This window comes from Podarcis muralis, chromosome 7 (assembly GCF_964188315.1).
Source record: "Podarcis muralis chromosome 7, rPodMur119.hap1.1, whole genome shotgun sequence".
Taxonomy (NCBI): domain Eukaryota; kingdom Metazoa; phylum Chordata; class Lepidosauria; order Squamata; family Lacertidae; genus Podarcis; species Podarcis muralis.
In genome coordinates, this window is record NC_135661.1 from 73,325,415 (window position 1) to 73,353,411 (window position 27,997).

Sequence of the window (27,997 nt, forward strand, 5' to 3'; positions counted from 1 at the left end):
TGGGTTAAAAACAGAACTTTATTTAACTTTTAAAAAATAATAGAACAGAATAAAGAGGTTTGATACATATTTTTAAACATCATTATTTATGACTATATCATAAGCATCAATGCTTCTAACAAAGATTAACTTACTAGGGACTCAGCTACACAGCTGCAAATAAAAAATTTTAAATGTGCTGTAATATACAAATGAGACACTAGATGGTGACAGTGAGCTATGCAAAAAATCAATGTATTTTTCAAAACTTTTTTTTTAAAAAAAATCACAGCATTTTTTTATATGTGTGTTGATTCCAACTAGGCTCCCAGATACTCAGGTTAACCCATTGCTTTTGTTTATTAGGGATGCCAGCTTACTAAAACCCTGTTCAAAGATACAAAATGCATTTTAATTGTGACACCATCTCCCCCTATCTTTTTGCCTTAATATGAGCAGGGCTGGCATGTGACAAGGGCCAAATGGCAATACTGAGAACTAGACTTTAAAGAATTAATGAAATGGAGAAGGATAGTGGCTCTGAAGTGTCCTTCTCTTAGCAAGGCATGTTGGAAACAGACTGGGAAAGGCCGGATCTGTCTATTATCATTTCTCTAATTTTCCAGTTGCTAGTTCAGTTCTCCACATTTCCAAATCAGTTTGTGATTTTCTTAAAAATCAAAGTCTCGTGGAAATTCATCGGCATCTTAGTGTGATTTTTCTCCTAATATACACATTGGCATGCAGTTATGCCCAATATGCACATTTTTGAAAAGCAATTGTATTTGCAGTTAGTTTCACAACTTGTTTTTGTTCCAGGTAATAATTTTGTTTGTCTCATTTTGTCAGCATCTGTCTGTCTCAGGAGAAGACAAACTGTTGGAAGGTGGCAACACCTGCTGTGGCTGTAGAGACCAATGCAAGAGAGATGTTTTGTTGAAGATGCATCAGATAAAGGCGTCTGGTTGTTCTGACGCAGATGCACTGGGGCGTTTCTTCCCTCTGTACTCCTCCCAGCGGACATTCCTCCTCTGGTCATTGCTATGGATACCCAACCTCACTGCCTGTCTCCAGGCACACATCTCATTTTGTACTTTTCCATTTATGTACAATAGTACACAATGGTATACACCTTCACCTGCCGCATACTACAGTAGAACCTCGGTTGTTGAACATAATCCATTCCAGAAGACCGTTCGACTTCTGAAACGTTCAACAACCAAGGCGCAATTGCCAGTCGGCAAAATTCATTGAAGAAATTGAGAAACATGCCACAGAAGCCATTTGGCTTCCGAGACATGTTCAAAATGAAAGCATTCACTTCTGGGTTGTCGGTGCTCAGGTTCCGAATTGTTCGGCTTCCAAAGCGTTCAACAACCGAGGTTCCACTGTATTGCCCTTCATTTTACAGTCATACCTCAGGTTACAGATGCTTCAGCTTGCACGTTTTTGGGTTGTGCACCTCTCCGAACCCAGAAGTACCGGAATGGGTTACTTCCGAGTTTCGGCGCTTGAGCATGCGCAGAAGCACCAAATTGCAGCCCGCGCATGTGCAGACGCAGAGCTGTGGGTTGCGAATGCTGCGGGTTGTGAACGTGCCTCCCGCATGGATTACATTCGCAACCCGAGTGTCCACTGTATTTATATATTGTTTTTATTCTTACATTTCAGTTACTTCTAAGTTAATATGATTTTATTATTTTCCGCAGTGATTTAAATAAATTTTTATGACATATCATTCTTACTTTTGTTCTGACTCAGGTCCTTTCTTGTTACCACCACTAACTCACCCAAAGCCAAGGCAGAAATTTGATTCAGTCACGTTTAAAGCTGAATTTATCAAATCCACACTTTCTGAAACAATATGAGAACCAAAAAACAACTGTCCTTCAAAATTCACACTTAACCAAATTTGACAATGCAGTTCACTCACACACACACACACACACACACACACACACACACACACACACCAATGTTAATAAAAATGCATATATTAGGGCAAATTGTGCATAAAAATGAATATATTTGTGAAAATAACATACAAAATGCATTATATTATGGGGAAATGCTTGCAAAAATGTGCACACCAGTCAAAAGTGTATATTAAAATCTGTTTTTAGGAGAAATTCACACTAAAATGCTGAAGCAAGCTCAATAGAGCTAAATATAGGGTTTCTAAAAAATAATAATAAATATTTGAATGGTTTAAAATGGAGGTGCTCCTTTGTAGACAAAAGTGCCACACAGAAAAACATGATCTTTGTGACCCATGTGTGCAATAACATACTTGTGTATACACCGCTTTAGTCTTTAAGGTACCACAAAACTGTTTCCCCACACTGCCATGGATAACAATTTTATATCTGACGTTCATTGCTTGACTATTTTTCAGTTGATAATAATACAGTGTTCATCACAAACAATGCAGTTAAGTATTAATGTAACTAATGAGTCACTGAAGAGTCAGCCTTGTTATTGTCAGCTCAGGATTGCTTCTACACAATATAATTCAACAAAATACATTTTTGTGTTTTTGTTGTTGTTTTCCAAAGGAGAAACTATGGTATAATTGCCTACATCTCTGCTCAGAAATAAGTTGAAAATAAGCAGATCTGCAGTCCTTGTGTATTAAGAAAGACCAGCCGCCCACAGAGAAATATGCTCCTTTTAGAAGTCTCTGGCCTTCCAGGCATGTAGGACCTCAGCAACGTTTGTTTCCACCTTCCCACTGGGCATCTTCAGATCATCAGAGCTGTCATCATTGAAGTTTCCACATGGGGCACACAGCTTCCCTGCGAGCGACTTGCTGACTTTCACTCTCACCTCTCCACTGGGATGAAGGAGAACCTGCACCTGAGAGGCCTGGTCAATCTGCAACCCATCGTGAACTTTGCTCACAGACACCTCTTTAGAGACCTTGTATGGCAGGCTTACTGGACGTCCATTTACCTGGAACATGTAAAGATTGGCGCATTAGATCTTGTTTTGATGAAGGCCAAGGAGCCAGCAAGAACCTCAGAATTCACACCAACTAATAAAGGCAAAAGCGAATTAACATGTAGAATACACCAGAGGCTAACTTTGCATTAAGCATCTAAAGTCAAGAAAACATTGGAACCAACTCTAAATAAACTTAAGCTACATCCACTAAATAACAACACCAAGTCAACTTCACCATTCACTTATTAGTAACTCCCTAGGTATTCACAACCAGAGTTAAATAATGGTAAAGGGCTCCATGATCACTGCAGATGGTGACAGCAGTCACGAAATTAAAAGACGCCTGCTTCTTGGGAGAAAAGCAATGACAAACCTAGACAGCATCTTAAAAAGCAGAGACATCACCTTGCCGACAAAGGTCCATATAGTTAAAGCTATGGTTTTCCCAGTAGTGATGTATGGAAGTGAGAGCTGGACCATAAAGAAGGCTGAGCGCCGAAGAATTGATGCTTTTGAATTACGGTGCTGGAGGAGACTCTTGAGGGTCCCATGGACTGCAAGAAGATCAAACCTATCCATTCTGAAGGAAATCAGCCCTGAGTGCTCACTGGAAGGACAGATCCTGAAGCTGAGGCTCCAATACTTTGGCCACCTCATGAGAAGAGAAGACTCCCTGGAAAAGACCCTGATGTTGGGAAAGATGGAGTGCACAAGGAGAAGGGGACGACAGAGGACGAGATGGTTGGACAGTGTTCTCGAAGCTACCAGCATGAGTTTGACCAAACTGCGGGAGGCAGTGGAAGACAGGAGTGCCTGGCGTGCTCTGGTCCATGGGGTCACAAAGAGTCGGACACGACTAAAAGACTAAACAACAATAACAACAACAAAAAGATAGATTGCCCAACTCTTTGACTGGCAGGAGTCCAGATATTCTTATAGTGAATGACAGCACAGAACTGGGGACAAGTAGTTACTCTGCAGTTGTCCATTAATCTTGATTAAAAGAGCACAAAGGTATATGTGGAGAAGCTGAATTTCATCCACCGTTGAAGAGCAAAGGGATCAGTGAAGAAATCACCATAACCCTATGGCCTTTCAGATGCTGGCCTTCAACTCCCATCAGCCCAAGCCAGCATGGCCAATGAATGATGAGAGCTGCAGTACAACAACATCTGGAAGCTATCTCTGCTTTAGCCTTCCAGTGTTGAATGAGATGGAAGATTTCTTGAGAAATACGCCCTTTTGGTTGAATTAGGCCCTGTGCCTTAACAGCTGCTAAGCAGGCAAAAACTGGTGAAAAATGTAATCCTCCATCAAGGAGGTGCAGTGATGGAAAACCTCCGGCCATCCAAAAACGATGGTTTCCTGTCATAAACCATGAGATTGCCCCCATTACTCTTCAGCATCATATTATTAAAAATGAGCAGGCACTGGGTGATTTCATTTTTCGCATTGGCAGGGGACTCTGTCTTGTGAGTGCCTCTAAAAGCAGTCTTGGAAAGATCGGAAGCAAACTGTTTAAGAGGACCTACCTTAATCTTCCAGCTAGTCGGACTGTGCAACTTTTAATTATTTCCATGGATTAATTACCGTATACTTCCCCAACCAAGCAAATGCCAATTAGTATATAAAAAGGGGCTGTGTAATAGTCCAGAGAATCTCTTTTATGATGGGAAGCAGCCAATCCACTTGGTAACATAGGAAGGTGACTTAGACCAAGTCAAGCCATTGGGTACATCTAGTTCATTATTGTCCACAATGACTAGCAGAAGCTCTCCAGGGTTTCAGGCAGAGCATATTCCCAGTTCTAGCTCGGACTGGACCTGGGACATTTTGCATGCCAATAAAATCCTCTGCCACTGTCAGGGATTGTACTGAAGAGAAGGAGGAATGGTGGAGATCTCCGCCGCCCCCCCTTCTCCTGTAACTTCCAGAGAGGAGGAAGGTAGCCTTGAATTACAGCAGGGCTTTGAGGAAGATAGCAGCTCAGAGACAGGCAAACAGCAGAGTTATGTTGTGTTAGGAGAAGGAGGGATGGAGGCAGAGAAACTAGCCGACACATCACTGGACAGCATACCCAACCCCCCCCTCTCAAATTGCAGTGTTTGTTAAGAGTGCTAGAACAAAGAGCACATAGACAATTGTCCACGGACAGACGCCATAGAAGCAGGTGTTGTTGCAAGACAGGGAAGGGGGGGGGAGCTCAGTGCGAGCAGCTCCATTATGACCGAAATTCTTTGACTTTTATCGTGATGACTGAATAAATCATACATAAGAACTTTCTTTCCTGCCTCTTGGTGCCATCGGGGGGGAGGATTCCTCAAGCCTGATAGCCACTGAGCTATGGTCCTGCACCTTATTGCGAAGGAAGCCTCAAGTAGGATTATTGTAAACAAGGACTATCTATGGCTATTTTAGGGGTTGTGGCTTCAGAGTTACCCCACATCACCATTGGCTCAGGTCACTTTGAAAATACCATGAATTTGCTGTAAGTTCTAAACTCCCCAATATAGTCAAACTATTGTGGATACGTCCCATCAACCCCAGTGTGAACATCCCATCAACCCCAGTTAACAAAGCAAATGGTCAGGGATGGTGCAAGTTGTCATCCCGTAACATCTGGAGGGCCACAGATCTGCCATCCCTGATGTATACTTTCAGACTTCACAAACAATCAAAGTTGAATAACTGACTTTTTAAAGCTAAGACATTTAAGGGGGGGGGTCCAAGTTATTTGGGGGCTTCTTCCTCTCTGTTCATTTACAGCAGGCTATGATAAGCCCACACATCATGGAAGCAAATAATAAGCTGCAGTGACTAGTGATGAACACATAGACAAGTCATAAGAAGATATATATATTATTAGGAACTAGATATATTTCCCCCCACGGCATACTCCATCCTGAACTCTACTTACCCATGTCCTGTTGTTCTTTTTGACAGTGATGGATGCATCAGGGAAGAAAACATAGACTGCTCTCCCAGCTACCAAGCCATCCCCATTGTCCTTTCCAATGCTCACGGACACCCTGAACCAGAAGGGGGCACTTTCGTCACAAACAGAGGCCAAGTCATAAACGCCATCGCAGAAGTACTTCCCTGAGGCACCATCAAATGAACTGAGCTGGGCTCCAGGGGTGAGTCTGCACTCGCCCTCCAGACGTTCCATGCTCTCACAGGCACGATGCCCATCCTTAAGTGCGCAGGTGTCTATTTGGCAGCTGCTGTTAACGCAGGTAAGTTTGCCCAAGTCGCCGCAGGTGCATTTCTGCATGCAATTGCTTGAGAAGATGCTCTCTCCAGCCTGTTGGGAAATTCCCGCATAAAGAAATAAAGTTAGGGGAGTTGGAAAATAATGCAAACATTCCAACAGCAATTTCTTTTTATTTAATGGTGTTAGCTTATTTAGAACGTTCACATGCTGATTTCCCGTGTAAAAGATGCACAAGTTTATTTCTGACTTAAGGAAAACTAACCTAGTGTACATTACCCCTATTCCAAACTCCACTCAGTAGCAAGGCTACTGATGGCTGAGCTGGCCTGAGATTGGCAGAGAGAAAACAAGACTTTGAAGCAGAGTTTCACTTACACCACCCTTTTCGTCAACATAAGTTGCACAGGGTTACACTAGTCATGTGACTGACCAGGTGGTGCTGGGAAGTTTATCTCAAGCAGCAAAATGTCCTAGCCAGCCCTGGGCTTAGCCGAGGCTCAGCTGAAGATCTACCTATTCCGAATTCACTCATCCAAATGGATCCTGGGTTTAGATTGTGTCTTGAAGAGGGTTTTCAGCATTGGATTCAGAGCAGTAACAACTACTTCATCTGATAAAAATGTATTTTATTTATTTAAGAATGTAAAATCACTACAAGATTAAAGGACTATCTAGTCCAGCATTCAATAATAATAATAATAATAATAATAATAATAATAATAATAATAATAATAATAATTTATTATTTATACCCCGCCCATCTGGCTGGGCCTCCCCAGCCACTCTGGGCAGCTTCCATAAAAACCAAAAATACAGTAAAATATCACACGTTAAAAACTTCCCTGAACAGGGCTGCCTTAAGATGTCTTCTAAATGTCAGGTAGTTGTTTATCGCTTTGACATCTGCTGGAAGGGCGTTCCACAGGGCGGGCGCCACTACCGAGAAGGCCCTCTGCCTGGTTCCCTGTAGCTTTGCTTCTCGCAATGAGGGAACCGCCAGAAGGCCCTCGGCGCTGGACCTCAGTGTCTGGGCAGAATGATGGGGGTGGAGACGCTCCTTCAGGTATACTGGACCGAGGCCGTTTAGGGCTTTAAAGGTCAGCACCAACACTTTGAATTGTGCTCGGAAACGTACTGGGAGCCAATGTAGGTCTTTCAAGACCGGTGTTATATGGTCTCACAGTCTCACATATTCTGTTCTCACAGTGGCCAACCAAATGCCCACAGGAAGGCCATAAGCATGACATGAGCGCAGTCGCATTATCCCTTCCATTAGAGGTATGTGTGTTATTTGTAAAATCATATCCTTCATTATTGAACAATCTGTTTCAGTTTCTCTCCATTTCCCAATCAGTTCTCCACATTTCCACATCACTTTGTGAATGTTTATTATAAAAGGCCTTGTGAAAGTTCATCAGCGTTTTAGTGAAAATTTCTCTGTATACATTTTTAACACGGGTGTGCCTAATATATACAACTTTGCAAAGCATGCATCTTGCATGTTGTTTTCACAAATATGTGCATTTCTATACACACATTACTAGGCTGGAGAACTACATTGCAAAATTCAGAGAAGTGTGAATTTCAAAAGATGGCAATGTTTCAGTTCTTGCATTGTCTTGGAAAGTAGGTTCACCTTTATATGCGAACTGAATCAAATTTCTCTCCCATCCTTATAAACCACTTGCGCTGGCCCCTCTATATGGGAACCCCAATAACTGGGATACAAAGACTTACTTTGAGGTAGAGACCATCATGCAAGCAGCCACATTTGTCTGTAGGCACACATGTATCTCCATCAAATAAGTAGCCATCATCACATTGACAGCCTTCAAAGCATTTTCTGGTGCACTGGAGTGGAGTGGACAAGCTGGCACAGCTGAAATCGCAAACTGGTTTTGTGCATGTCTCATAGTGACTATTGGCTGGGCAGGTGAGGGCTACAGAGAGAGAGAGAGCAGAAAAAGTAATGTTTGACAAACATGGAATAGGGAGGCTTTCCAAAATGAAAACAATTATTTTCAACCATTTTGCTTCATCAATATTATGGCACAGAAGCTTCTGACACTATAGCTGACTTGGAAGTGTTCGCAAACATTCCAACCTCTCAGGGAATAAATATGTAAATCATAAATATTGGTAATATTAGGTAATTGTTATTTTGAGGTATCCTATGTTGGATTTAGATATCCCATGCCAGGCAGAGTGGCAATGTGCATTACTGAACAATGTAAACCAGACCTGCTGCATTTATAGGCCCTCTCACAAGGAACTTGAGGGACGCGGGTGGCGCTGTGGGTTAAACCAGAGTCTAGGACTTGCCGATCAGAAGGTCAGTGGTTTGAATCCCTGCGACGGGGTGAGCTCTCGTTGCTCAGTCCCTGCTCCTGCCAACCTAGCAGTTTGAAAGCACGTCAAAGTGCAAGTAGATAAATAGGTACCGCTCCAGCGGGTAGGTAAACGGCGTTTCTGTGCACTGCTCTGGTTCTCCAGAAGCGGCTTAGTCATGCTGGCCACATGACCCGGAAGCTATACACCGGCCCCCTCAGCCAATAAAGCAAGATGAGCGCTGCAACCCCAGAGTCAGCCACTACTGGACCTAATGGTCAGGGGTCCCTTTACCTTTACCTTACAAGGAACTCAGAGTCAAGAAAGATTGCAAAATAAGGCAGCGGGTTGAAAAACAGGAACCCCGTAGGAAGATAAGAGGGTGAAAAAGGTTGAGGAAAAAGGTGAGAGAACAAGTGATTGCATAGCACTGAAACTCACATAACTCAACCAGTAGCTCAGATTACTTTGGGGGAGACTCACTACTGAAAAGGCAGAGATGAAGAAACTTTTTCATCCAACTTACGACAGAAGGACTTTGTTCTCCAGGCTCCAATCTTGACTCCAGCAGACTGGCACGCAGCTGCATAGGCTTGAAGGCTTCGGCAGAGATACTCCTGCTCCCCTTTGGCTGCGGTCAAGTCATACAGGCATTGCTCAAGGTAATCCGAGGGGCTTACTAATGAGGAACAGTCTTTGAATGGCCCTGTCTCGGACGTCATCATTCCACAGGAGTCCTCGTTCTCATACGGTGCTGTCTGGGCTGTATCAAAAGTGGGGCATTCCTCACCACAGCCATTGGAGCAGATGGCACCATCCAGAGGGACCTGCCAGGAGGCCCCAAACTCATCCACCGTTTGTGCGGATTCCCCACTAGGGAGCATGAAATCGTCCCTCTCGTCACCATTGAAATTGCCACCCAGACCACACATGTGTCCCTGGTAGGTGCTGGGGACAGTCACACGGATGTAGGAAGAGGTATCATAAAGGACTGTGAGGCCAAAGGACGCCTGGACAATTATATTGATCCCCTCCTGCGTGATCCAGAGTTTCCCCTCGTCTCTATTCACTGGCAAAGTGCAGAATTCTTCATCCACCTGCATCAGCAAAGAAGAAAGAAGCATATTCATGGGGGTCAGCTCTGAGCACACGCAAATTCTCAAGCACACACAAATACAAAAGACACACACACATCCTTTTGCACATGCTGTTTTTCATTCCAGTGATCTAAAGAAATGTCATCATTTAAAAAAAACACCCAATTTAATTACTATACCAAATAGTTTTCCTGTAATTTTATGACTACAAACCACTTTGGACTCCCTTTGCATAAGAAGGACGTTTTATTCATTTGAAATAATAGGTAAAGGTAAAGGATCCCTGGGCGGTTAAGTCCAGTCAAAGGTGACTATGGGGTTGTGGCGCTCATCTCGCTTTCAGGCCAAGGGAGCTGGCATTTGTCCACAGACAGCTTTCTAGGTGATGTGGCCAGCATGACTAAACCACCTCTGGCGCAATGGGACACCGTGATGAAAACCAGAGCACACAGAAACGCCATTTACCTCCCAGCCTATTTATCTACTTGCACTGGTGTACTTTCGAACTGCTAGGTTGGCAGGAGTTGGGACAGAGCAACGGGACCTCACTCCACCAAGCAGATTCGAACCGCTAACCTTCCGATCGGCAATCCCAAGAGGCTCAGTGGTTTAGACCTCAGCGCCACCCACATCCCTTTTATTTTGAAATAATCTGATATGAGTGGCCCATACATACCATAGCTATCCATTTCCTTCCCCTTTCGAGGACGATAGTGTGCTGATGAACAGAGACCACAACCTTCCTTATCTGAGCAAGGTGCCCATTTCCAAGCTTCTCGTTCTCCACCAAAATGGAGAAATTCTGTAGCCGAGGGTCTGTGCTGCAGACTTTGACAAAAGTGTAAGTGCAGGAGCCATGGAAGCGAAAGCTTTGTCCATCAAAGGAAATATAAAGGGGGTCACCAAGTGCTATAGCTGTACCATATCCCGCAGGGTGACAGCCTTGGATACCGTTCTCCACCCTGCACTCCTCATGCGCTCCACAGGAGAAAGGCTGGCACTTGGTGGCTCCATTGTCCAGGCAGCGGCACTTCTCCTGGCAGGAGCTACTGGGATAAAACTCCTCTCCCTTTTTGTAGTATCTGCCCTGGTGCACACAGCCACAATCTGCAAGACGCACACACTGATCCCCACTGAGCACGAATCCAGGATCACAAAAGCATCCTTCAGTACATGGTGCATCGCACGGTGCACCACACTTGATGGTGGAGGAATGGTTCTGGCATGTGCTTGGACAACCGCTTCCACAGAGCTCATAGTGGGAATTGGGTTGACAGGGAAGTCCTGGAAGTAAAGAATAAAGACAATTATACCAGCCTTTGGAATATAACTAAGGCTCAGCAAAAGCACCACCAAAGTGTTATTATGTGAAGACTTTTGGGCACCATGTGGTTCAAAATGTCCTCTTAACACACCACACCACAAAAAAATACCTGCAGTTTGCTTATTCTAGTGCTTATTCTGTTGCATCTGAGTCAGGAGGGGCTGTGACTGTTATGAACTGGTGCCTAGATTCAGTGGTGGGCTGGATGAGGGACAAAAAACTTAGGTTTTTCATGTAGTAGTGATTCTGTGAGCAAGTATCTCTGGGTGGGGCCCCTCAGGAAGGTGGTAACAATTAGTTCCCAAAGTGGGAGCAGTTGAAGGGGCTGGCTTCTTGCCAGCATTCCCCAACCCCTATAAATCTTTGAGCTAACCTTCTGGGGAAGGGAGAGAACATGCCATGTTTTCAACTTGCTGTTTGATGTTCTGTGGCTTGTGCCAGAGAAGAAGCCAATAAAGCTTGGCAACCTGTTCAGTGCCTGCGTGTGATTGATTAGTAGCTTGGAGGGAGGACTTCGGAAAATGGCCCCCTCCTTGACACTCATTTCTGGAGTTGGGTGAAAATGAAGCACCCCTATGTATTTGGGGGAATGGTAACTGCTAATTTAACAATGCAATACCTTCTTTGTGTTCATGCAGCAGTTCAAGAAATCATTCATTCTTTAAAAAAAACATACTCCCAATTATAAATTTTTTAAAGAACATACCCAATTTTTTAAAAAACATACTCCCAAACATACTCTTCAATTTGGCATTGGAAAATAATGTGCACAAATTGGGCATCTTGGGATGTGCAGAACTAAATCAATGTGCTAGTGCAATGCCTGCTAGGACAATGGGACTTTTCTCCATTCTCCTCCCCCTGCATGCCACCACACTCCCCCCAAATCTTTTCTAGGGAGTTGGGAGAACCCTGGGGCAAAGAAGGGAGATCATTCCATCAGGCTGACGGGATGGTCTCCTTAATGCTATGTGGAATACAGTGGTACCTCGGGTTACAGACGCTTCAGGTTACAGACGCTTCAGGTTATAGAAGCTTCAGGTTACAGACTCTGCTAACCCAGAAATAGTATCTCAGGTTAAGAACTTTGCCTCAGGATGAGAACAGAAATCGTGCTCCGGCGATGTGGAAGCAGGAGGAGGCCCCATTAGCTAAAGTGGTGCTTCAGGTTAAGAACAGTTTCAGGTTAAGAACGGACCTCCGGAATGAATTAAGTTCTTAACCCGAGGTCTGTGAGGCACTACAGGAAAAAACCAAAGCACAGGGAGTCATTCCACCTAGTATTCCTGCAGAGTTGCAACTCTCTAAGCAATCCTTGATACAATGTCGTCTTTTACACGGTACCCTGAAATTCTTATCAAATGATTCATCGTTGGGTTTTTTTTCCAAATGCTAAGACTGCATGGCGGCCATCAACACCCAATATTTAACTGAACTCAGATCCAGATTCAGAAAGTAATACTTACTGCAGAAAGAGTCTGATCTCCATTTCCCAACCTCAATGTCCAAAGATTGGCAGGCTGTCACGTAGGCACTGATGGCACTGCAGAGAGTGTCGTGATGACCCTTGTACTGGCAGGTGTCAAAAACACAATCATCAAAGTAAGGTGTTGGGTCAATGGTCTCATGGCACTGCCTGAACGGCCCATCCCTTCTCTTGAGGATCCCACAGAACTGGTCCCCCTTGTAGGTCTGCTTCTCTGCCTCACTGCATACTGGGCAGTCACTGCATCCTGCAGAGCATCCTGGGACCTCCTTCAACTTCCAGCTGTCTGCAAACTGGATTTCATCTGTTGTCTGAGCTCCATCCTTCATAGCAAAGTCATCGCTGGGGTCCTGGTTAGCATTGCCACACAGTCCGCACACAGCATTGGCATAAGTGCTGGGAATAATGACCCTGGCATAACTGTACCAGTCAAAGCTGACTCTCAGATCAAAGTCTGTTTTGATGAAGCCATGGACTCCGCTGATGTAGACCTTCAGTTTCTTTCCATAGGAGAAGGGCAGGTCCACAAAGACTCCATTCACCTGGAAAATATATGGAAGTCACTGTCACACTGAGAGTTCAGCAAATTCAGGAAAAAACCCCAACTAGGACATATTTTCACTAGTGAGAGGCACAATCTGTGCTGTATGCCAGGGGTGGAGAGCATGTGGCCTCAGCCAGCATTGCCAGTGGTTAGAAATGATGGGGGATGTAGTTCAGCAACACTTGGCAGGCCACTTATTTTCCACCCTTGCTATATGTTGTATAATCTATGGGTTCTATTCACTTTTCCTGGCCCTACAATGAGAAGGAAATGACTTGCCCCCACATGACATCATCAGAACCCTGAGGCTAAGAAAGAAGACTGCTTCTACTATTGAATATTCAAACAGGAATTTGTCATTTAGAGACACAGTGGTACCTCAGGTTAAGAACTTAATTCGTTCTGGAGGTCCGTTCTTAACCTGAAACTGTTCTTAACCTGAGGTACCACTTTAGCTAATGGGGGCTCCCGCTGCCACCGCACGATTTCTGTTCTCATCCTGAAGCAAAGTTCTTAACCCGAGGTACTATTTCTGGGTTTGCAGAGTCTGTAACCTGAAGCGTCTATGACCTGAAGCGTCTGTAATCCGAGGTACCACTGTAAACCCTCTGTGTTCTATTGTACTGTGCTGGTTCTAGGCTCTACAGGCTCTTAGGCAAAATGGCCTCCTCATACCCCTCTCCCTCAGTGTGCCCTCCTTCAATGAGTCTTCGACCTGATCTCCATTGTTGCCACCTGCTGCTCCTCTCCCTTGCTTGTCTGACAGAGAGCCAGTGAGCAAGCAGGCAGTGGTGTCTACTGCTCCTCTTAATCATCACCACTCTTGTCTCGGCCAGATACACAGTGAGGTGGGTGTACAAGCAGGTAGCCATTGTGAGGAGGGGGAGCAGGTCCAGGAGGCTGCTGTCAGTGGACCCAGGCTGGGTTGTGGGTCATCAGCAGACACCAGGCCCTTGTTGCTGGTATCACTTTGCCACTGACTTTTAGAAAGCTTGAACTGCCCCAACCCAAGATTATCTACTGCTCTTCTCTAGTACCTCTGGGCTCTTGGAAAAACCGTCCCACTTAAGACAGATTTACAGGGCAAAATTTGTCATATGACAATTTCAAGAAGCCATGGAATGGCCTACTTATTAAGAACATGCACCAGAAAACAGATTTTATGTTTAATGCCTTTTCAGCTTGTGGAAGTAGCATGCATGCTTGAGGCAGAAAGCCGATATGTCTCTCACATTATAATCACCATATGAATGAGTCATTTAAGATCAGCAATTTCTACAAGAGATGGGACAGCAACCAGAGGTGCCGATTTGCATGTCTGAGCTGAACTTGAGGCCAGCAGCTTATAAATTGCTTTGTTAGATCTGGGGTAGTTCAGTCAGTTCAAGCTGCACATTTGGCAAAAGATTCCAGCATTGCACGGGAGTTAGGCCAGATGACATTGGTGGTTTCTTCCAACTAGATCATTCTATGATTCTATGAATCACATCAGTGAAATGATATTAATCATAGTTCCCTCCTCACACAACTTTTTGGCCCTCATTACATCTGCAGGGTTGACATGCCAAGTTCTCTACATTTCTGCAGCAATTTGTGATCTTTTTTTAAAAAGCTAATTTTAGTGCCAACTTCTCCCAATAAACACATTTTTGTTTGCAGTTTTGAATAATGCGCACAGTTTCAAGCAATTTCCCCTAATATAATATGTTTCCATGTGTTATTTTCAATACTATCTGCATTTATTCCCCTAGTAAAAGCATTTTTAAACACATTATATGGTTGGAGAAGTGTGAATTCTGAAGGATGACTGTGCTTCAGTTTGCATATTGTTTCGGAAACTGCTGATTTGGTAGGTAAAGGACCCCTGACCACTAGGTCCAATCGTGACCAACTCTGGGGTTGCGGCGCTCATCTCGCTTTATTGGCAGAGGGAGCTGGTGTACAGCTTCCGGGTCATGTGGCTGGCATGACTAAGCCACTTCTGGCAAACCAGAGCAGCGCACGGAAACGGCGTTTACCTTCCCGCCGGAGCGGTCCCTATTTATCTACTTGCACTTTGACGTGCTTTCAAACTGCTAGGTTGGCAGGAGCAGGGATCGAGCAACGGGAGCTCACCCCATCACGGGGATTCGAACCGCTGACCTTCTGATCGGCAAGGCCTAGACTCTGTGGTTTAACCCACAGCACTACCCCTTTAAATGTGAGCTAATTCCATTTCTGCATCCCTCAGTGCTACTGCCTAGTATCTTTCTTCCTTGTTGCTGGTATCCAGTATAACACAATACAGAACACAATTTCCTCATTCAGCACATTTTCCTGTCCTAGCCTCACATCCTTTAGCCTTGTAAACCACAACAGAAAGACTGTTGACATTCTAACATTAAGAATCAGATGCAATGGCCCTGCCAGAGGACCTCATTGCTCAATGAGGTGCTGGTTGAACCCAAAATCAAGTAATGAATATAATCTGCCCCACTCTTCCTTATCACCTGGCATATGTACCTTAATCTTCTGTGGATATTCTTGGCTCAGACTGATGGTCATGTTGTAGACCTCTAGTGTCACCACTTTGGTGAAGGACACCGCCTTGCTGCCTCGGTTGTTGTTCTCCACCATGACCAAAAACGGGGTGAGAGTGGGGTCCTTGGAGCAGACTCCAGCCAATTGATAAATGCAGGTTCCCATGAAGTCAAATTTCTTTCCATCAAAGGTGGTGTAGTGAGGGTCTCCAGTTCCTATGCAGGTGGAATAGCTGGTGGGATGACAGCCCCAAATGCCATTCACCAGGGCACATTTTTCATTGGCCTTACAGGAGGACTTGGTGCATGTAACCTTCCCTAATTTGGAGTCACACTTGCAGCGAGTATGACAGCCTTCATCAGCCCAGAACTCCTCTCCTCTGCTGTAGCTCACGCCTTTGTAAATGCAAGGGCACTTCTCCACTGGGATGCATGCTTCAGCACTGAGGATATAACCCTCATCACACTGACAGGCCGCCACACAGGTATCATTGCACGTTTCGGGAGCAGTTTTGTCGGAACAGGTAGCTGGGCATGGAGTTCCACAGGACACAAAGTGGCTGTTCTCAGGGCAGGGTACTGGGGCTGAGGTGGGAACTGGAGGAATAAGAACGATCAAAGCTGGTCAGGTGTAATTAAAAAATTTAAGGAAAAACAAAGCTTATTCAAGGCTGCAGTCAGGAATGAAATGGTTCTGGGGCACACACTCTCTGCAGCAAATTTCCAAGTCAAACCTTTTATTATACAGTCGTACCTTGGATCCCGAACGCCTTGCGAATTGAACTTTTTGGCTCCTGAATGCTGAAAACCCAGAATTGAGTGTTCCGGTTTGCAAATGTTATTTGTGACCTGAATGTCTGATGTGGCTTCCACAGCTTCCGATTGTGTGCAGAAAGCTCCTGCAGCCAATCGGAAGCTACACCTCAGTTGTTGAACATTTTCAGAAGTCGAACAGACTTCTGGAATGGATTCTGTTCCACAACCAAGGTACAACTGTACTGCAATCATCTAGGGCCTTCTTCCAAGTCCCTTAAAGCTCCATTAGTAGGGTCTTTTTTGTTGTGGCACCTACCTTATTAAATGGCTTGTCGAGGAAGTTCCATTAGGTCCCATCGCTCTACTGTGTCTAAGAACCTGGCTTTTATATTAGGCCATTGAAAATACTACGTAAAATTTCCTAGCACCATTCTACATTGTTTTGGGGTTATTGAGATTTGTTAAAAGGGTTGCTAATTTATTAACTGGAATGAATATTAGGAATTTTGTTCTGCTCTGTTTCTTGTATTGTTTCTTAGGCTTCCTTGATCTCTTTGGAGAAATAGGTGGGATAGATTTTTAATGCATAATAGTGTTCTAGTTGCCGTGTCGCAAAAGGGCCATCCTGGAGCAAGGAAAAGGACAAAAAGTGGAAGCTGAAACAGTTGAAGTGTCAGAAGTACCTTGCATATGAGGACATGATATATTTGGTATTTTTAAAATGCAGGGAAAGTGGGGAGAAAAAAATATCTCCCATGTTAGTGAAACTAGGCCTTCTCAATGAAATTGATTTGCATGTGGCTCAGGACTGTAAAAAACAAACAATTAGATTTAGGCAGGGATAGTGGAATGCCTATTGCTTTATTCCCCTGTGGTCACTGAACACCACAATCATAGAATCATAGAATCATAGAATCATAGAATCATAGAATCATAGAATCATAGAGTTGGAAGAGACCACAAGGGCCATCGAGTCCAACCCCCTGCCAAGCAGGAAACACCATCAGAGCACTCCTGACATATGGTTGTCAAGCCTCTGCTTAAAGACCTCCAAAGAAGGAGACTCCACCACACTCCTTGGCAGCAAATTCCACTGTCGAACAGCTCTTACTGTCAGGAAGTTCTTCCTAATGTTTAGGTGGAATCTTCTTTCTTGTAGTTTGGATCCATTGCTCCGTGTCCGCTTCTCTGGAGCAGCAGAAAACAACCTTTCTCCCTCCTCTATGTGACATCCTTTTATATATTTGAACATGGCTATCATATCACCCCTTAACCTCCTCTTCTCCAGGCTAAACATGCCCAGCTCCCTTAGCCGTTCCTCATAAGGCATCATTTCCAGGCCTTTGACCATTTTGGTTGCCCTCCTCTGGACACGTTCCAGTTTGTCAGTGTCCTTCTTGAACTGTGGTGCCCAGAACTGGACACAGTACTCCAGGTGAGGTCTGACCAGGGCAGAATACAGTGGCACTATTACTTCCCTTGATCTAGATGCTATACTCCTATTGATGAGGCCCAGAATTGCATTGGCTTTTTTAGCTGCCGCGTCACACTGTTGGCTCATGTCAAGTTTGTGGTCAACCAAGACTCCTAGATCCTTTTCACATGTACTGCTCTCAAGCCAGGTGTCACCCATCTTGTATTTGTGCCTCTCATTTTTTTTGCCCAAGTGCAATACTTTACATTTCTCCCTGTTAAAATTCATCTTGTTTGTTTTGGCCCAGTTCTCTAATCTGTCAAGGTTGTTTTGAAGTGTGATCCTGTCCTCTGGGGTGTTAGCCACCCCTCCCAGTTTGGTGTCATCTGCAAATTTGATCAGGATGCCCTTGAGTCCATCATCCAAGTCGTTGATAAAGATGTTGAATAAGACCGGGCCCAAGACAGAACCCTGTGGCACCCCACTAGTCACTCTTCTCCAGGATGAAGAGGAACCATTGATGAGCACCCTTTGGGTTCGGTCAGTCAGCCAGTTACAAATCCACTGAGTGGTAGCATAGTCAAGACCGCATTTTACCAGCTTCTTTACAAGAATATCATGGGGCACCTTGTCAAATGCCTTGCTGAAATCAAGGTAGACTACATCCACTGCGTTCCCTTCATCTACCAGGCTTGTAATTCTGTCAAAAAACGAGATCAGGTTAGTCTGACATGACTTATTTTTCAGAAATCCATGCTGACTATTGGTGATCACAGCATTCCTTTCTAGGTGCTCACAGACTGTTTGCTTAATGATCTGCTCCAGAATCTTCCCTGGTATTGATGTCAGACTGACTGGGCGGTAATTATTTGGGTCCTCTCTTTTCCCCTTTTTGAAAATAGGGACAACATTTGCCCTCCTCCAGTCTGCCGGGACTTCGCCTGTTCTCCAGGAATTCTCAAAGATGACTGCCAGTGGTTCTGAAATCACATCTGCCAGTTCTTTTAATACTCTTGGATGCAGTTCATCTGGCCCTGGAGACTTGAATACATCTAGACTAGCCAAGTATTCTTGTACTATCTCCTTAGTTATTCTGGGCTGTGTTTCCTCTGCTGAATCATTTGCTCCAAATTCTTCAGGTCGGGCATTGTTTTCTTTATCGGAGAAGACTGAGGCAAAGAAGGCATTGAGGAGTTCAGCCCTTTCTGTGTCCCCTGTTTGCATTTCACCATCTTCTCCTCTGAGTGACCCCACGGTTTCTTTGTTCTTCCTTTTGCTACGAACATACCCATAAAAGCCTTTTTTGTTGCTTTTAACCTCTCTAGCAAGCCTGAGTTCATTTTGTGCTTTAGCTTTTCTGACTTTGTGTCTACACGTGCTGGCTATTTGTTTGAATTCCTCTTTGGTGGTTTCCCCCCTTTTCCATTTTTTGTACACATCCTTTTTTAATCTTAACTCAGTTAAAAGTTCTTTAGATAGCCACCCTGGCTTCTTTAGGCACCTTCCATGTTTCCGTCTCATTGGTATTGCCTGAAGTTGTGCTTTTACTATCTCCCTCTTAACAAACTCCCAGCCATCTTGAACTCCCTTTCCTTTTAGTATTACTGTCCATGGGATCTCACCCAGCACTTCCCTAAGCTTTATGAAGTCAGCTTTCTTAAAGTCGAGAAATTGAGTCCTAGTATGCTTGGCTGCTCCTTTCCGCTGTATAGTAAACTTCAGAAGAGCATGATCACTCGCGCCTAATGATCCTTCCACTTCTACCCCACTAACCAGGTCATCAACATTGGTTAGGACCAGATCTAAAATGGCTGTTCCTCTTGTTGCTTCTCCCACTTTCTGGACAATGAAGTTGTCTGCAAGGGCAGTGAGGAATCTGTTTGACCTTATGCTCTTGGCTGAGTTTGACATCCAACAAATATCCGGGTAATTGAAGTCCCCCATTACTACTGTCTCCCTTCCTTTTGCATGCTTGGCCATCTGTTCCAGGAAGGCATCATCTATGTCCTCCGTTTGGCTTGGGGATCTATAGTAAACTCCCACAATGAGGTCACCGTTATTCTTCTCTCCCTTAATTTTGACCCAAATGCTCTCACTTTGGCTTTGAGGTTCTAAATCTTGGATCTCTTCACAGGTATACACATCCCTGACATATAACGCCACTCCTCCTCCTTTCTTGTCTGGTCTGTTTCTTTGAAATAGATTGTATCCCTCCATTATTACATTCCAATTGTGGGATTTATCCCACCAGGTTTCAGTGATTCCTATTATGTCATATTTAGTTTGCTGTACCAGGAGCTCAAGCTCATCTTGTTTATTTCCCATGCTTTGCGCATTAGTGTACAGACATTGAAGTCCATTAATCATTCCCCCGTGTCTCTTATTTAAGGATTTTCTCCTCCCACCACTAGGTCTGCATGCTCTTTGCTCCATTCGGTCTATGACATTTGGATGATCATCTTCATCAATTGATAGACTCCTACCTTCAGGAGCACTGTCTCCCTCCCCCACATTAGTCAGTTTAAAGCCCTCCTGATGAGGTTTCTGAGATTTTTTGCAAAAACATTCCTCCCAACCGTTGTGAGGTGCAGCCCATCGCTTGCCAGAAGTCCATCTTCAAGAAACTGCATTCCGTGATCTAAGAATCCAAACCGTTCCTGTTTGCACCATTTGCGAAGCCAGTTGTTCACTTCCACTATTTTTCCCTCTCTCCCTGGGCCACGTCGTTCAACTGGGAGGACAGATGAGATGACAATTTGTGCATTTAATTGCTTCAATTTCCTGCCCAGAGCCTCGTAATCTCTTTTGATCTTCTGGAGGCTATTGCTTGCAGTGTCATTGGTTCCCACATGAACCAAGAGGAAGGGGTATTTGTCAGTGGGTTTTATGATTCCTTGCAGTCGTTCAGTTACATCTTGGATCTTAGCCCCGGGGAGACAGCACACTTCCCGAGACATCTTGTCAGGCCCACAGATCACTGCTTCTGTTCCCCTCAGTAGGGAATCCCCTATCACCACTACACGCCTCCTCTTAGGTCTGGTCGGGGTTCTTCTGTGAGCTGTCGGTTCCAAGGTCGCCTGGACATTCCCAGAGGACTGCCTTTGCTCCTCGTCTTCATATACCTGATCGACTGTAATGAGGGAGAGATCCTCAAATGGAGTCTGCTCTTCGTCTTCCATGCTAGGGGAAAGGACCTCAAAGCGATTGCGTATTTCTAAACAATCAGAGCGAACCCTGGGCCTCCTACTTCTTTGAGTCACATTTCTCCATATATCTGACTCCTGTGTTGGTGAACTAGCCACCATCTCAGGGGAGTCCCCTGTCTCTTCCTTGGTGGAGACGGTGTGCTCTGTTGCTTCCAAGAAGAGTTCCAGCTCTCTAATTCTTTGGAGCGTAGCTACACGTTCCTCCAGTTGCTGGACTTTGTCTTTTAAGAGGGCAATCAACATGCAATTGCTGCAGGTAAAGCTGCCTGCAACCTTTGGCAAGATGGCAAACATTGCGCAGGAACCACAGGCGACTGCAGCTGTTCCCTCACCCTCCATCTTGGGAACGTGTCGTTGGGGGTGACTACAGTGGTCCTCTCAACAGAAGCCCTGCCCCCTCTGACCTTTGCCCAGAGAGAGCAGCTAATCAGCCACAAGAAGCTCACACAAGAAAACCCTTTTTGTTCCTTCTTCAGCTGCTGCCCTGAAGCTCCATGCATCAGACAGATGTTCATACCTTACTCATGGAGGTTGGGGACAGGGGAAGCCATGTGACCTCAGGGACAGGGGCCCATGGACCATGAAGCTAACACATGTGGGCAGGAGTTGACATCTTCCCAAAATGAAGCCTGTTGACCTTGGAAGGAGGTGGCATTTGCAAGAAAAAGTTGCACCCACAGAGTGACCTCAAAGTTGATTCCTTTTTGCCGCCCACAAAACCCTTGCCTGCAGTTGCTGTTCTAATTAAGGATGGCAGGGTAAAAAAGGCCTTTGTGTCTTGGTTTGTGAGGCAGCAACTGAGTTGAAAACGTGAGAGCCACTGGTATCAAGCTAAATTGCAGGCTAGGCTTGACACTCGCAAGGGCTCAAATTGGCCTCACTTGATTCTCTGAACACCTCAATTCGCGCCTCTCCTAACCCAGCTCTGGCAGCAGAGCTACTTCTGAATGCTCACAGCCTCCATCCCCTACAGTGCCTGAGGCTTTTCTTCTTGGCCTCACAAAAAGTCTTTTTGTACACAACCGTCCCTAATTTAGGGTAGCAATTGCAAATAATGTGCCAGTCTTCATCAGCCCAGAACTCTTGCCCTGCATTGCAGTCCATACCTGTCGAAGTGCTGGGGCAGCTCTCGACTGGGACGCATTTCTCATCATTAAGGATGTATCCCTCATCGCACTGGCAGATTTCCACACAGTCATCTGTGCATTCATCGGGAGCAGTTCTGTCTGAACAAGTGGCTGGGCAGGGATTCCCACAGGTGTCAAAGTGGCTGTTCTCAGGACAGTCTATTGGGGGGTCAGTGGGAGCTGAAGGAAAGCAATGTTCAAAAGTAGTCAGGTATGATCACATATTTTAAAAATCAAGAAAAGCAAAGTAATTCAAGGCTCCAGTAAGGCCGGAAAGGTTGAGGGAGTAAAAGTCCCTCTTTCCTTCCAGTCAATAATGTTGCTGTTGTTGTTGTTGTTGTTGTTGTTGTTGTTGTTGTTGTTGTTGTTGTTGTTGTTTATACACCCCACCCATCTGACTGGGTTGCCCCAGCCACTCTGGGCAGCTTCCAGCATATATAAAAACATAGTTAAACATTAAACCTCAAAAAGACTCCCTATACAGGGCTGCCTTCAGATGTTTCCTAAATGTTATGTAATTACTCATCTCCTTAACATCAGATGGGAGGGCATTCCACAGGGCGGGCGCCACCACCAAGAAGGCCCTCTACCTGGTTCCCTGTAAGCTTCACTTCTTGCAGGGAGGGAACTGCCAGAAGGCCCTCGGAGCTGGACCTCAGTGTCTGGGCTGAACTATGGGGGTGAAGACACTCCTTCAGGTATACAAGGCTGAGGCTGTTTAGGGCTTTAAAGGTCAGCACCAACACTTTGAATTGTGCTAGGAAATGTACTGGAAGCCAATGCAGGTCTTTCAAAGACTGGTGTTATATGGTCTCAGCAGTCAAATGTTATACTCCCTATGTAATTTGGCGTAATGCTTTCAGAGAGTCTGGCTGTCTTCATGAGCCCAGGACTCCCGCCCTGCATTGCAGTTCATACCCATAGAAGTGTTGGCGCAGCTCTCCTCTGGGATGCACTTCTTGGCACTGAGGACGTAGCCTCTATTGCACTGGCAGCTTTCCACACAGGTCTCTGTGCACTCAGAGGGAGCAGTTCTGTGAGAGCAGGTGGCTGGGCAGGCACTTCCACAGGCCTCAAAGTGGCTGTTCTCAGGGCAGGATAATGGAGCCATGGTTGTGTCTGGATCAAACACTGATTAAAAAAATGGTCAGGTGAGTTCTCAGTATAATAATAATAATAATAATAATAATAATAATAATAATAATAATAAATAATTTATTTATACCGTGCCCATCTGACTGGGTTTTCCCAGCCACTCTGGGCGGCTTCCAACAATTAGTCATTCAAAATTCCTTCACTTCTGAGGAACATTTTTCTATTGACTTATTGGCTTGTAGTTTTGTGCCCCAGCACTTTAATTCATTGTAGCCCAGTGGCACAGGAAATAAACTGGGTACAAACAGGAACTGCCAGATGGGCTCCAATTAGCAGTCTTCAAATTGTGACATTAGCCTTATTTTTATATCATTTGTGCTTTTGTGGCATGGGAATATTTGTGGCAACTGTTTGGACAGCTGACTGCACTTTTTTCACCCTTAGCATTATTATGTAAAATTGGTCACATTTTCCACAGAACCTATCTACAAATGAAGGTTTCATGAATGATATTGTGTCACCAAAAGCATGTGTACACTTATGTGCACACTTTATCCTATGCATTTTTGTAAACATGTGTTGGTTGGGGGACTGCAACGCAAAATCTGAAGAAGTGTGAATTCCAATGGGTAGTTGTGTTTTGGTTCATGTACTGTTCCGGAAAGTGTAAATTATGTGGGTTCATCTTTGAATGTGATCAAATTGAATTTCTCCCCCCATCCCTAGTTCAAATGTGGCAATAATTTCGTCTGTGGGATTCCAAAGTGAAGGAGCCACATACAGATTACAGTCAAGAATAGGGCAGGAAAAGAAAAGAGTTGCAGTAGAAGGGAGAAGCAGTGGCTGTGGGGGGCATTTTTGAGGCAGAAAAACAACACAGAATTTTTTGCAAGTACGCCTATCCAAGAGTCAAGACCAGGCTTCCTCAACCTCAGCCCTCCAGTTGTTTTGAGACTACAGTTCCCATCATCCCTGACCACTGGTCCTGCTAGCTAGGGATCATGGGAGTTGTAGGCCAAAAACATCTGGAGGAACGAGGTTGAGGAAGCCTGGTCAAGACTATTGTCAACTATTTGTTCATTCCCTAGCAGCCTATTCAGTACTTACCAGATGAGCAAAGAGCTATGGAGCCATAGCCATCGCGGAATGAGCCTCCAAAAATGAAGAGTCCAAAAGGAGTGCTGGGGTGCTCCAGGGAGAGGGAACTAGCTTTTCTGCCCAAACTGAGCTGAGCAGAGGAGTATTCTGTGGCCGGGATTGGTCTCCACTGGATGTTTTCAACGGCCCTCTTCTCTAATGTGATCTCACCGGTTTCTGAGGTTTTGGCTATAATAACTGCATAATTATCAAACCCGGCCATTCCCTCAATGCGGTATGACCTACAGTAGCTTGTCAGTGGAGGAACATTGATGAGGAATGGGTCATAGATCGTGCTTCCTCTTGATGCACCAGTAAAGAAGAAAAGGACTTGGATTCCTCTGTCAGCTGAGATGTAAAGTGCCCGAGAGGGCTGAATGCTCAACTGAATAGCTTCTCCAGCTCTCATATTATAGTTTCCTGCTGTGGGTCCGGATTGATACGTGACTGAAGTGTTTTGGGATGCAACGATATACACCATATCATATCTGCTCTGGAAGGACACTGGGGGCACAAGGAAGGTGGCACCCCAGCGTGAAACGGGCAGGAGCTGCTCGACAACATGGTCACAGTGTGTGTGGTTCTTGGCACAGCTGTGCCCACTCAAGACAGCCACAGGTCCACTTGATTCAACCTTGGTGCCCGATAGATCCTGCAAGCTTTGCAGCTGGATTGCTTGGAAGGCCTTGAGGTTAACAACCAGAATGCTCCCGGCGGGATAAACACGTCCTTTGAATGTCACAGACCCCGTCAAATGGATGTCGACCCTAGTGACTGCTTGATAGGCCACAACCGCAAACTCCTTGAAAGTGTCTGCCATTTCACCCACTGGGGTTACCACATAATACAACGTGCCCAGTTGCTCGACTGGGTACACTACCATGGCACCAGTTGAATAGTCCTTGTGGCTGCGGGAAAAGACAGAGATGTCATGGTTTGCTCGGATCGTCACAGCCCTGTCAAAGGTGTCCGTCCCCACCATCTCTGCGGAAGCTGGAAGCTCAATGGACACAGTTTCCCCTTCATTGACAGGAACGGTGTTCTGGAATGTAGCTTTGTTTGATGTGACCGTGACGGTGGTTGCAGGATGGTACCCAGTGATGAGCAACTCAAGCTTAGTATTGCGTCGATGCTGTTTGATGTTGAGCATGAAGGCTGTGACAAACTCCTTTCCTTGGGAACTTGCTGTACACGGCCCTGAGAGGAGGAAAATAGAAACGGATCGAAAATAGTATCGCAAGTCTCGTTCACAAATATATATGGAATGGTGTGACCACATTTGGAATAATATGTACTGGGGAAGAACCCCATACAGCTATGAGCATCTGAATAATCACATGGAGAAAGTGGATAGTGAAATTTACTTCCCTCTCTCATGAAACTAGGACCCAGGTTTGTCATGAGAGATAGCTCAGTTGGTAGAGTGTGAGACTCTTAAACTCAGGGCCATGGGTTTGAGCCCCATGTTGGCAGCCAGTATTCCCCTCATGGTGCAACAAATTAGTATAAACAATAAGAGGGGATGGTTCATGCAAATGTCTTTCAATGATGACTGTGTAGCTTTATATAAGAAATATTTTTTAAAAAAATTAAATAACTTTTAAGGAAGTGGCTCATACTGAACGAATACCAGCATCCCCTTTTCACATCCATTTGTGTAGTAAATTTTCAGCGTGCCAGGCCATATGAAAGCGCATGCTCCCTTACTGGCCATCCCCAAAATGAGGAGGTGGCCTTTGGTCCAGTTTACTTACCACTCAATAGTGCCAGACCAGTCAAGAGGAACAAAAACCTCATTGTCATATCTGCAAAAGAATATAGGAAAGAAGTAAGACAGATTGTTTTATGCAACTCTAAATACAAATCCGACCACGTTGCCTTTCCTACAACATGAAACACAGGGCAGTTTCCAAAGCACTTCCTCCGTCGCCACACAGATTAATGCTTGTACAACCAAACTCTCCCCTCCTCCCCACAAATCTGCCCTAGAGGTTTGGATGAATGCCTAGAACAGATTTGTGAGGGATGGGGCAGGGGTAGGAGAGGGGGAGAATGTTCCATTGCACAAGCAGAAATCCTTGCACTGATAGGCTATTCACGTATCACTGCTTTGAATTCTACTGGGAAATTCCAACTATGGAGTCGTAACAATAACTTTTCAGAAATTTGACAAGAGTGTGAACTGTCCTTTAACAGTCCTTTTTCAGAACACTATGCGTCAGGCGTTCATTTGGTGGCAAACTTTGGGCTCTCAAATTTCAGCGGCGCCCTTTGTAGTGCTAAGATTCGGTGCCCCCCACCTCTCATGCTCAATTTGACATCATTGTTGCGGATCCGTGCCCTGCCCCCCCGCCCCCGTGGCACCTGCAACCCAGTGCGTCCAAACCAGTCATACTGCCCTAAAAATGCCTCTGATTCATTAACCTACTGCAATGTGTTGCATGAACGGTTGCCTTCAGACACTGGATGGGAACTGGAGTTGGTTCAAAATTAAGCCACCATGCTCAGCAGATGACAACGTAATGTGGCTGTGTGTAAACAATCACAATGGCTCCCAGTCTGGTTTGTGGCACAATTCCAGTAGTGCAGCTTGCCTTTAAAGCACCAAACAGTTTGGAACCTAGAGGCATTCCTGAAGGACTACTTTGCCCAACTTTCTTCTGCCTCTTCGCAGAGAAAGTCTTCTAAGCCCTCACTGTCTGTGCTAAAGCAAATGGTGACTAGAGGAAAGTTTTCTTGGTGGCTCACCCCAGAGAGGCTTGCACCCAAATGTCATTTAAAATAAAATTAGAAGCAGAAAGCTTGGTTTAAGAGAGAAGCCAACCAGCAGAAAATCAAAAGGATGAGATCACATGAATAGCAAAGCAGAAGATACAGCAATCAGAGCTAGCAGATCTTATTTCCCCTTAAGCTGCTTTTTGAAGGCCCGCCCACCCCCTGCAGCCCCTCTTCAGTTAAATGTCTTCTGGACTAACTAATACCAGTGCAGGGATGGGGGAGAAGTTCCATTCAGTTCCAAAACAATACATGAACCAAATCACAACCATTCATTGAATTTTGCATTTCTCTAGCTAAGGGGCATGTACAAAAATGCATATACCTGGATAAAGTGTGCATAAGAATAGCATATATTAGTGGAAATAAGATACAAAAGTGCACTGCATATATGTGCACTGCACATATATGAGGCAGAACTGCATTCAAGCGTATGTATATTCGAGGGAAATTGCATTAAAATAAAACCTTTCATGAAGATTTTTTCTAAAAGAAAGGAAAGAGAAACAAAAATGGAGAAATTCATCCAACACTATACTAGCGGCACCAAAAGCACAAAAGGCAAGAAGGATCCTTGTTTATCTCAGACAGATCCTTCCCTTAATCAGCAGCTGATTAGAATCACAAGGCACTGTTCAAAACAATATCTTACCTTGTGCCCCTAAGTAAGCTTGTCTTGGCTGGATGAAGAAGAATTTGGTCCTCTCTCCTTTTCTCTCAGCTGCTCTTTCCCTCTTTATAGGCTGAAGGAGTCAAAGCCCATCTCCCGATTAACTATTAGGAAAGCAGCAACAGTCCATAAGGGCTGGGCTTTGGGAAAATGCAAGAGTCAAATAAAAAAACAGAGAACCTTTGCCTATCCTCTCAGCCCCAGAAAAAAATGCAACTGAGTGGATTGGGCAATGTGCCTTATAGGTTAGCATTTAACAAATGTTTCTAAAATGTATTTGAATACTGAAATAGGTGAAGCCAAACTTTTTCTCCTGCTTGCTGTTGTAGTTCTTCATAATTAGCAGGACTTCAGTGAAAGAGACAGCTTTATCTAGACATTAT

At 44.8% G+C, this 27,997-nt stretch overlaps 1 protein-coding gene across 1 annotated transcript; it reads right to left on the reverse strand.

The window, feature by feature from the left end:
* LOC144328468 (IgGFc-binding protein-like) lies at positions 1-27,993 on the reverse strand. Its single transcript, XM_077932095.1, has 11 exons — positions 27,597-27,993; positions 25,924-25,974; positions 24,156-25,366; positions 22,642-22,651; positions 15,418-16,031; positions 12,352-12,913; positions 10,238-10,845; positions 8,991-9,561; positions 7,874-8,076; positions 5,840-6,226; positions 1-2,931 (listed from the first exon to the last, which is right to left on the reverse strand). Exons 2-11 carry the CDS (start codon positions 25,970-25,972, stop codon positions 2,650-2,652), a joined length of 4,497 nt encoding a protein of 1,498 aa, XP_077788221.1. The 5' UTR covers positions 25,973-25,974; positions 27,597-27,993; the 3' UTR covers positions 1-2,649.
* Positions 27,994-27,997: the final 4 nt, after the last annotated feature.

Bases quoted from the DNA above. Each gene is read 5' to 3' on its own strand.
- LOC144328468 (XM_077932095.1), bottom strand. From the start codon at position 25,972: ATGACAATGAGGTTTTTGTTCCTCTTGACTGGTCTGGCACTATTGAGT. The intron at 12,914-15,417 runs GTACATATGCCA...TATATTTTCCAG, and splicing joins AATATCCACAGAAGATTAAG to GTGAATGGAGTCTTTGTGGA. The intron at 10,846-12,351 runs GTAAGTATTACT...CTTTACTTCCAG, and splicing joins GAGATCAGACTCTTTCTGCA to GACTTCCCTGTCAACCCAAT.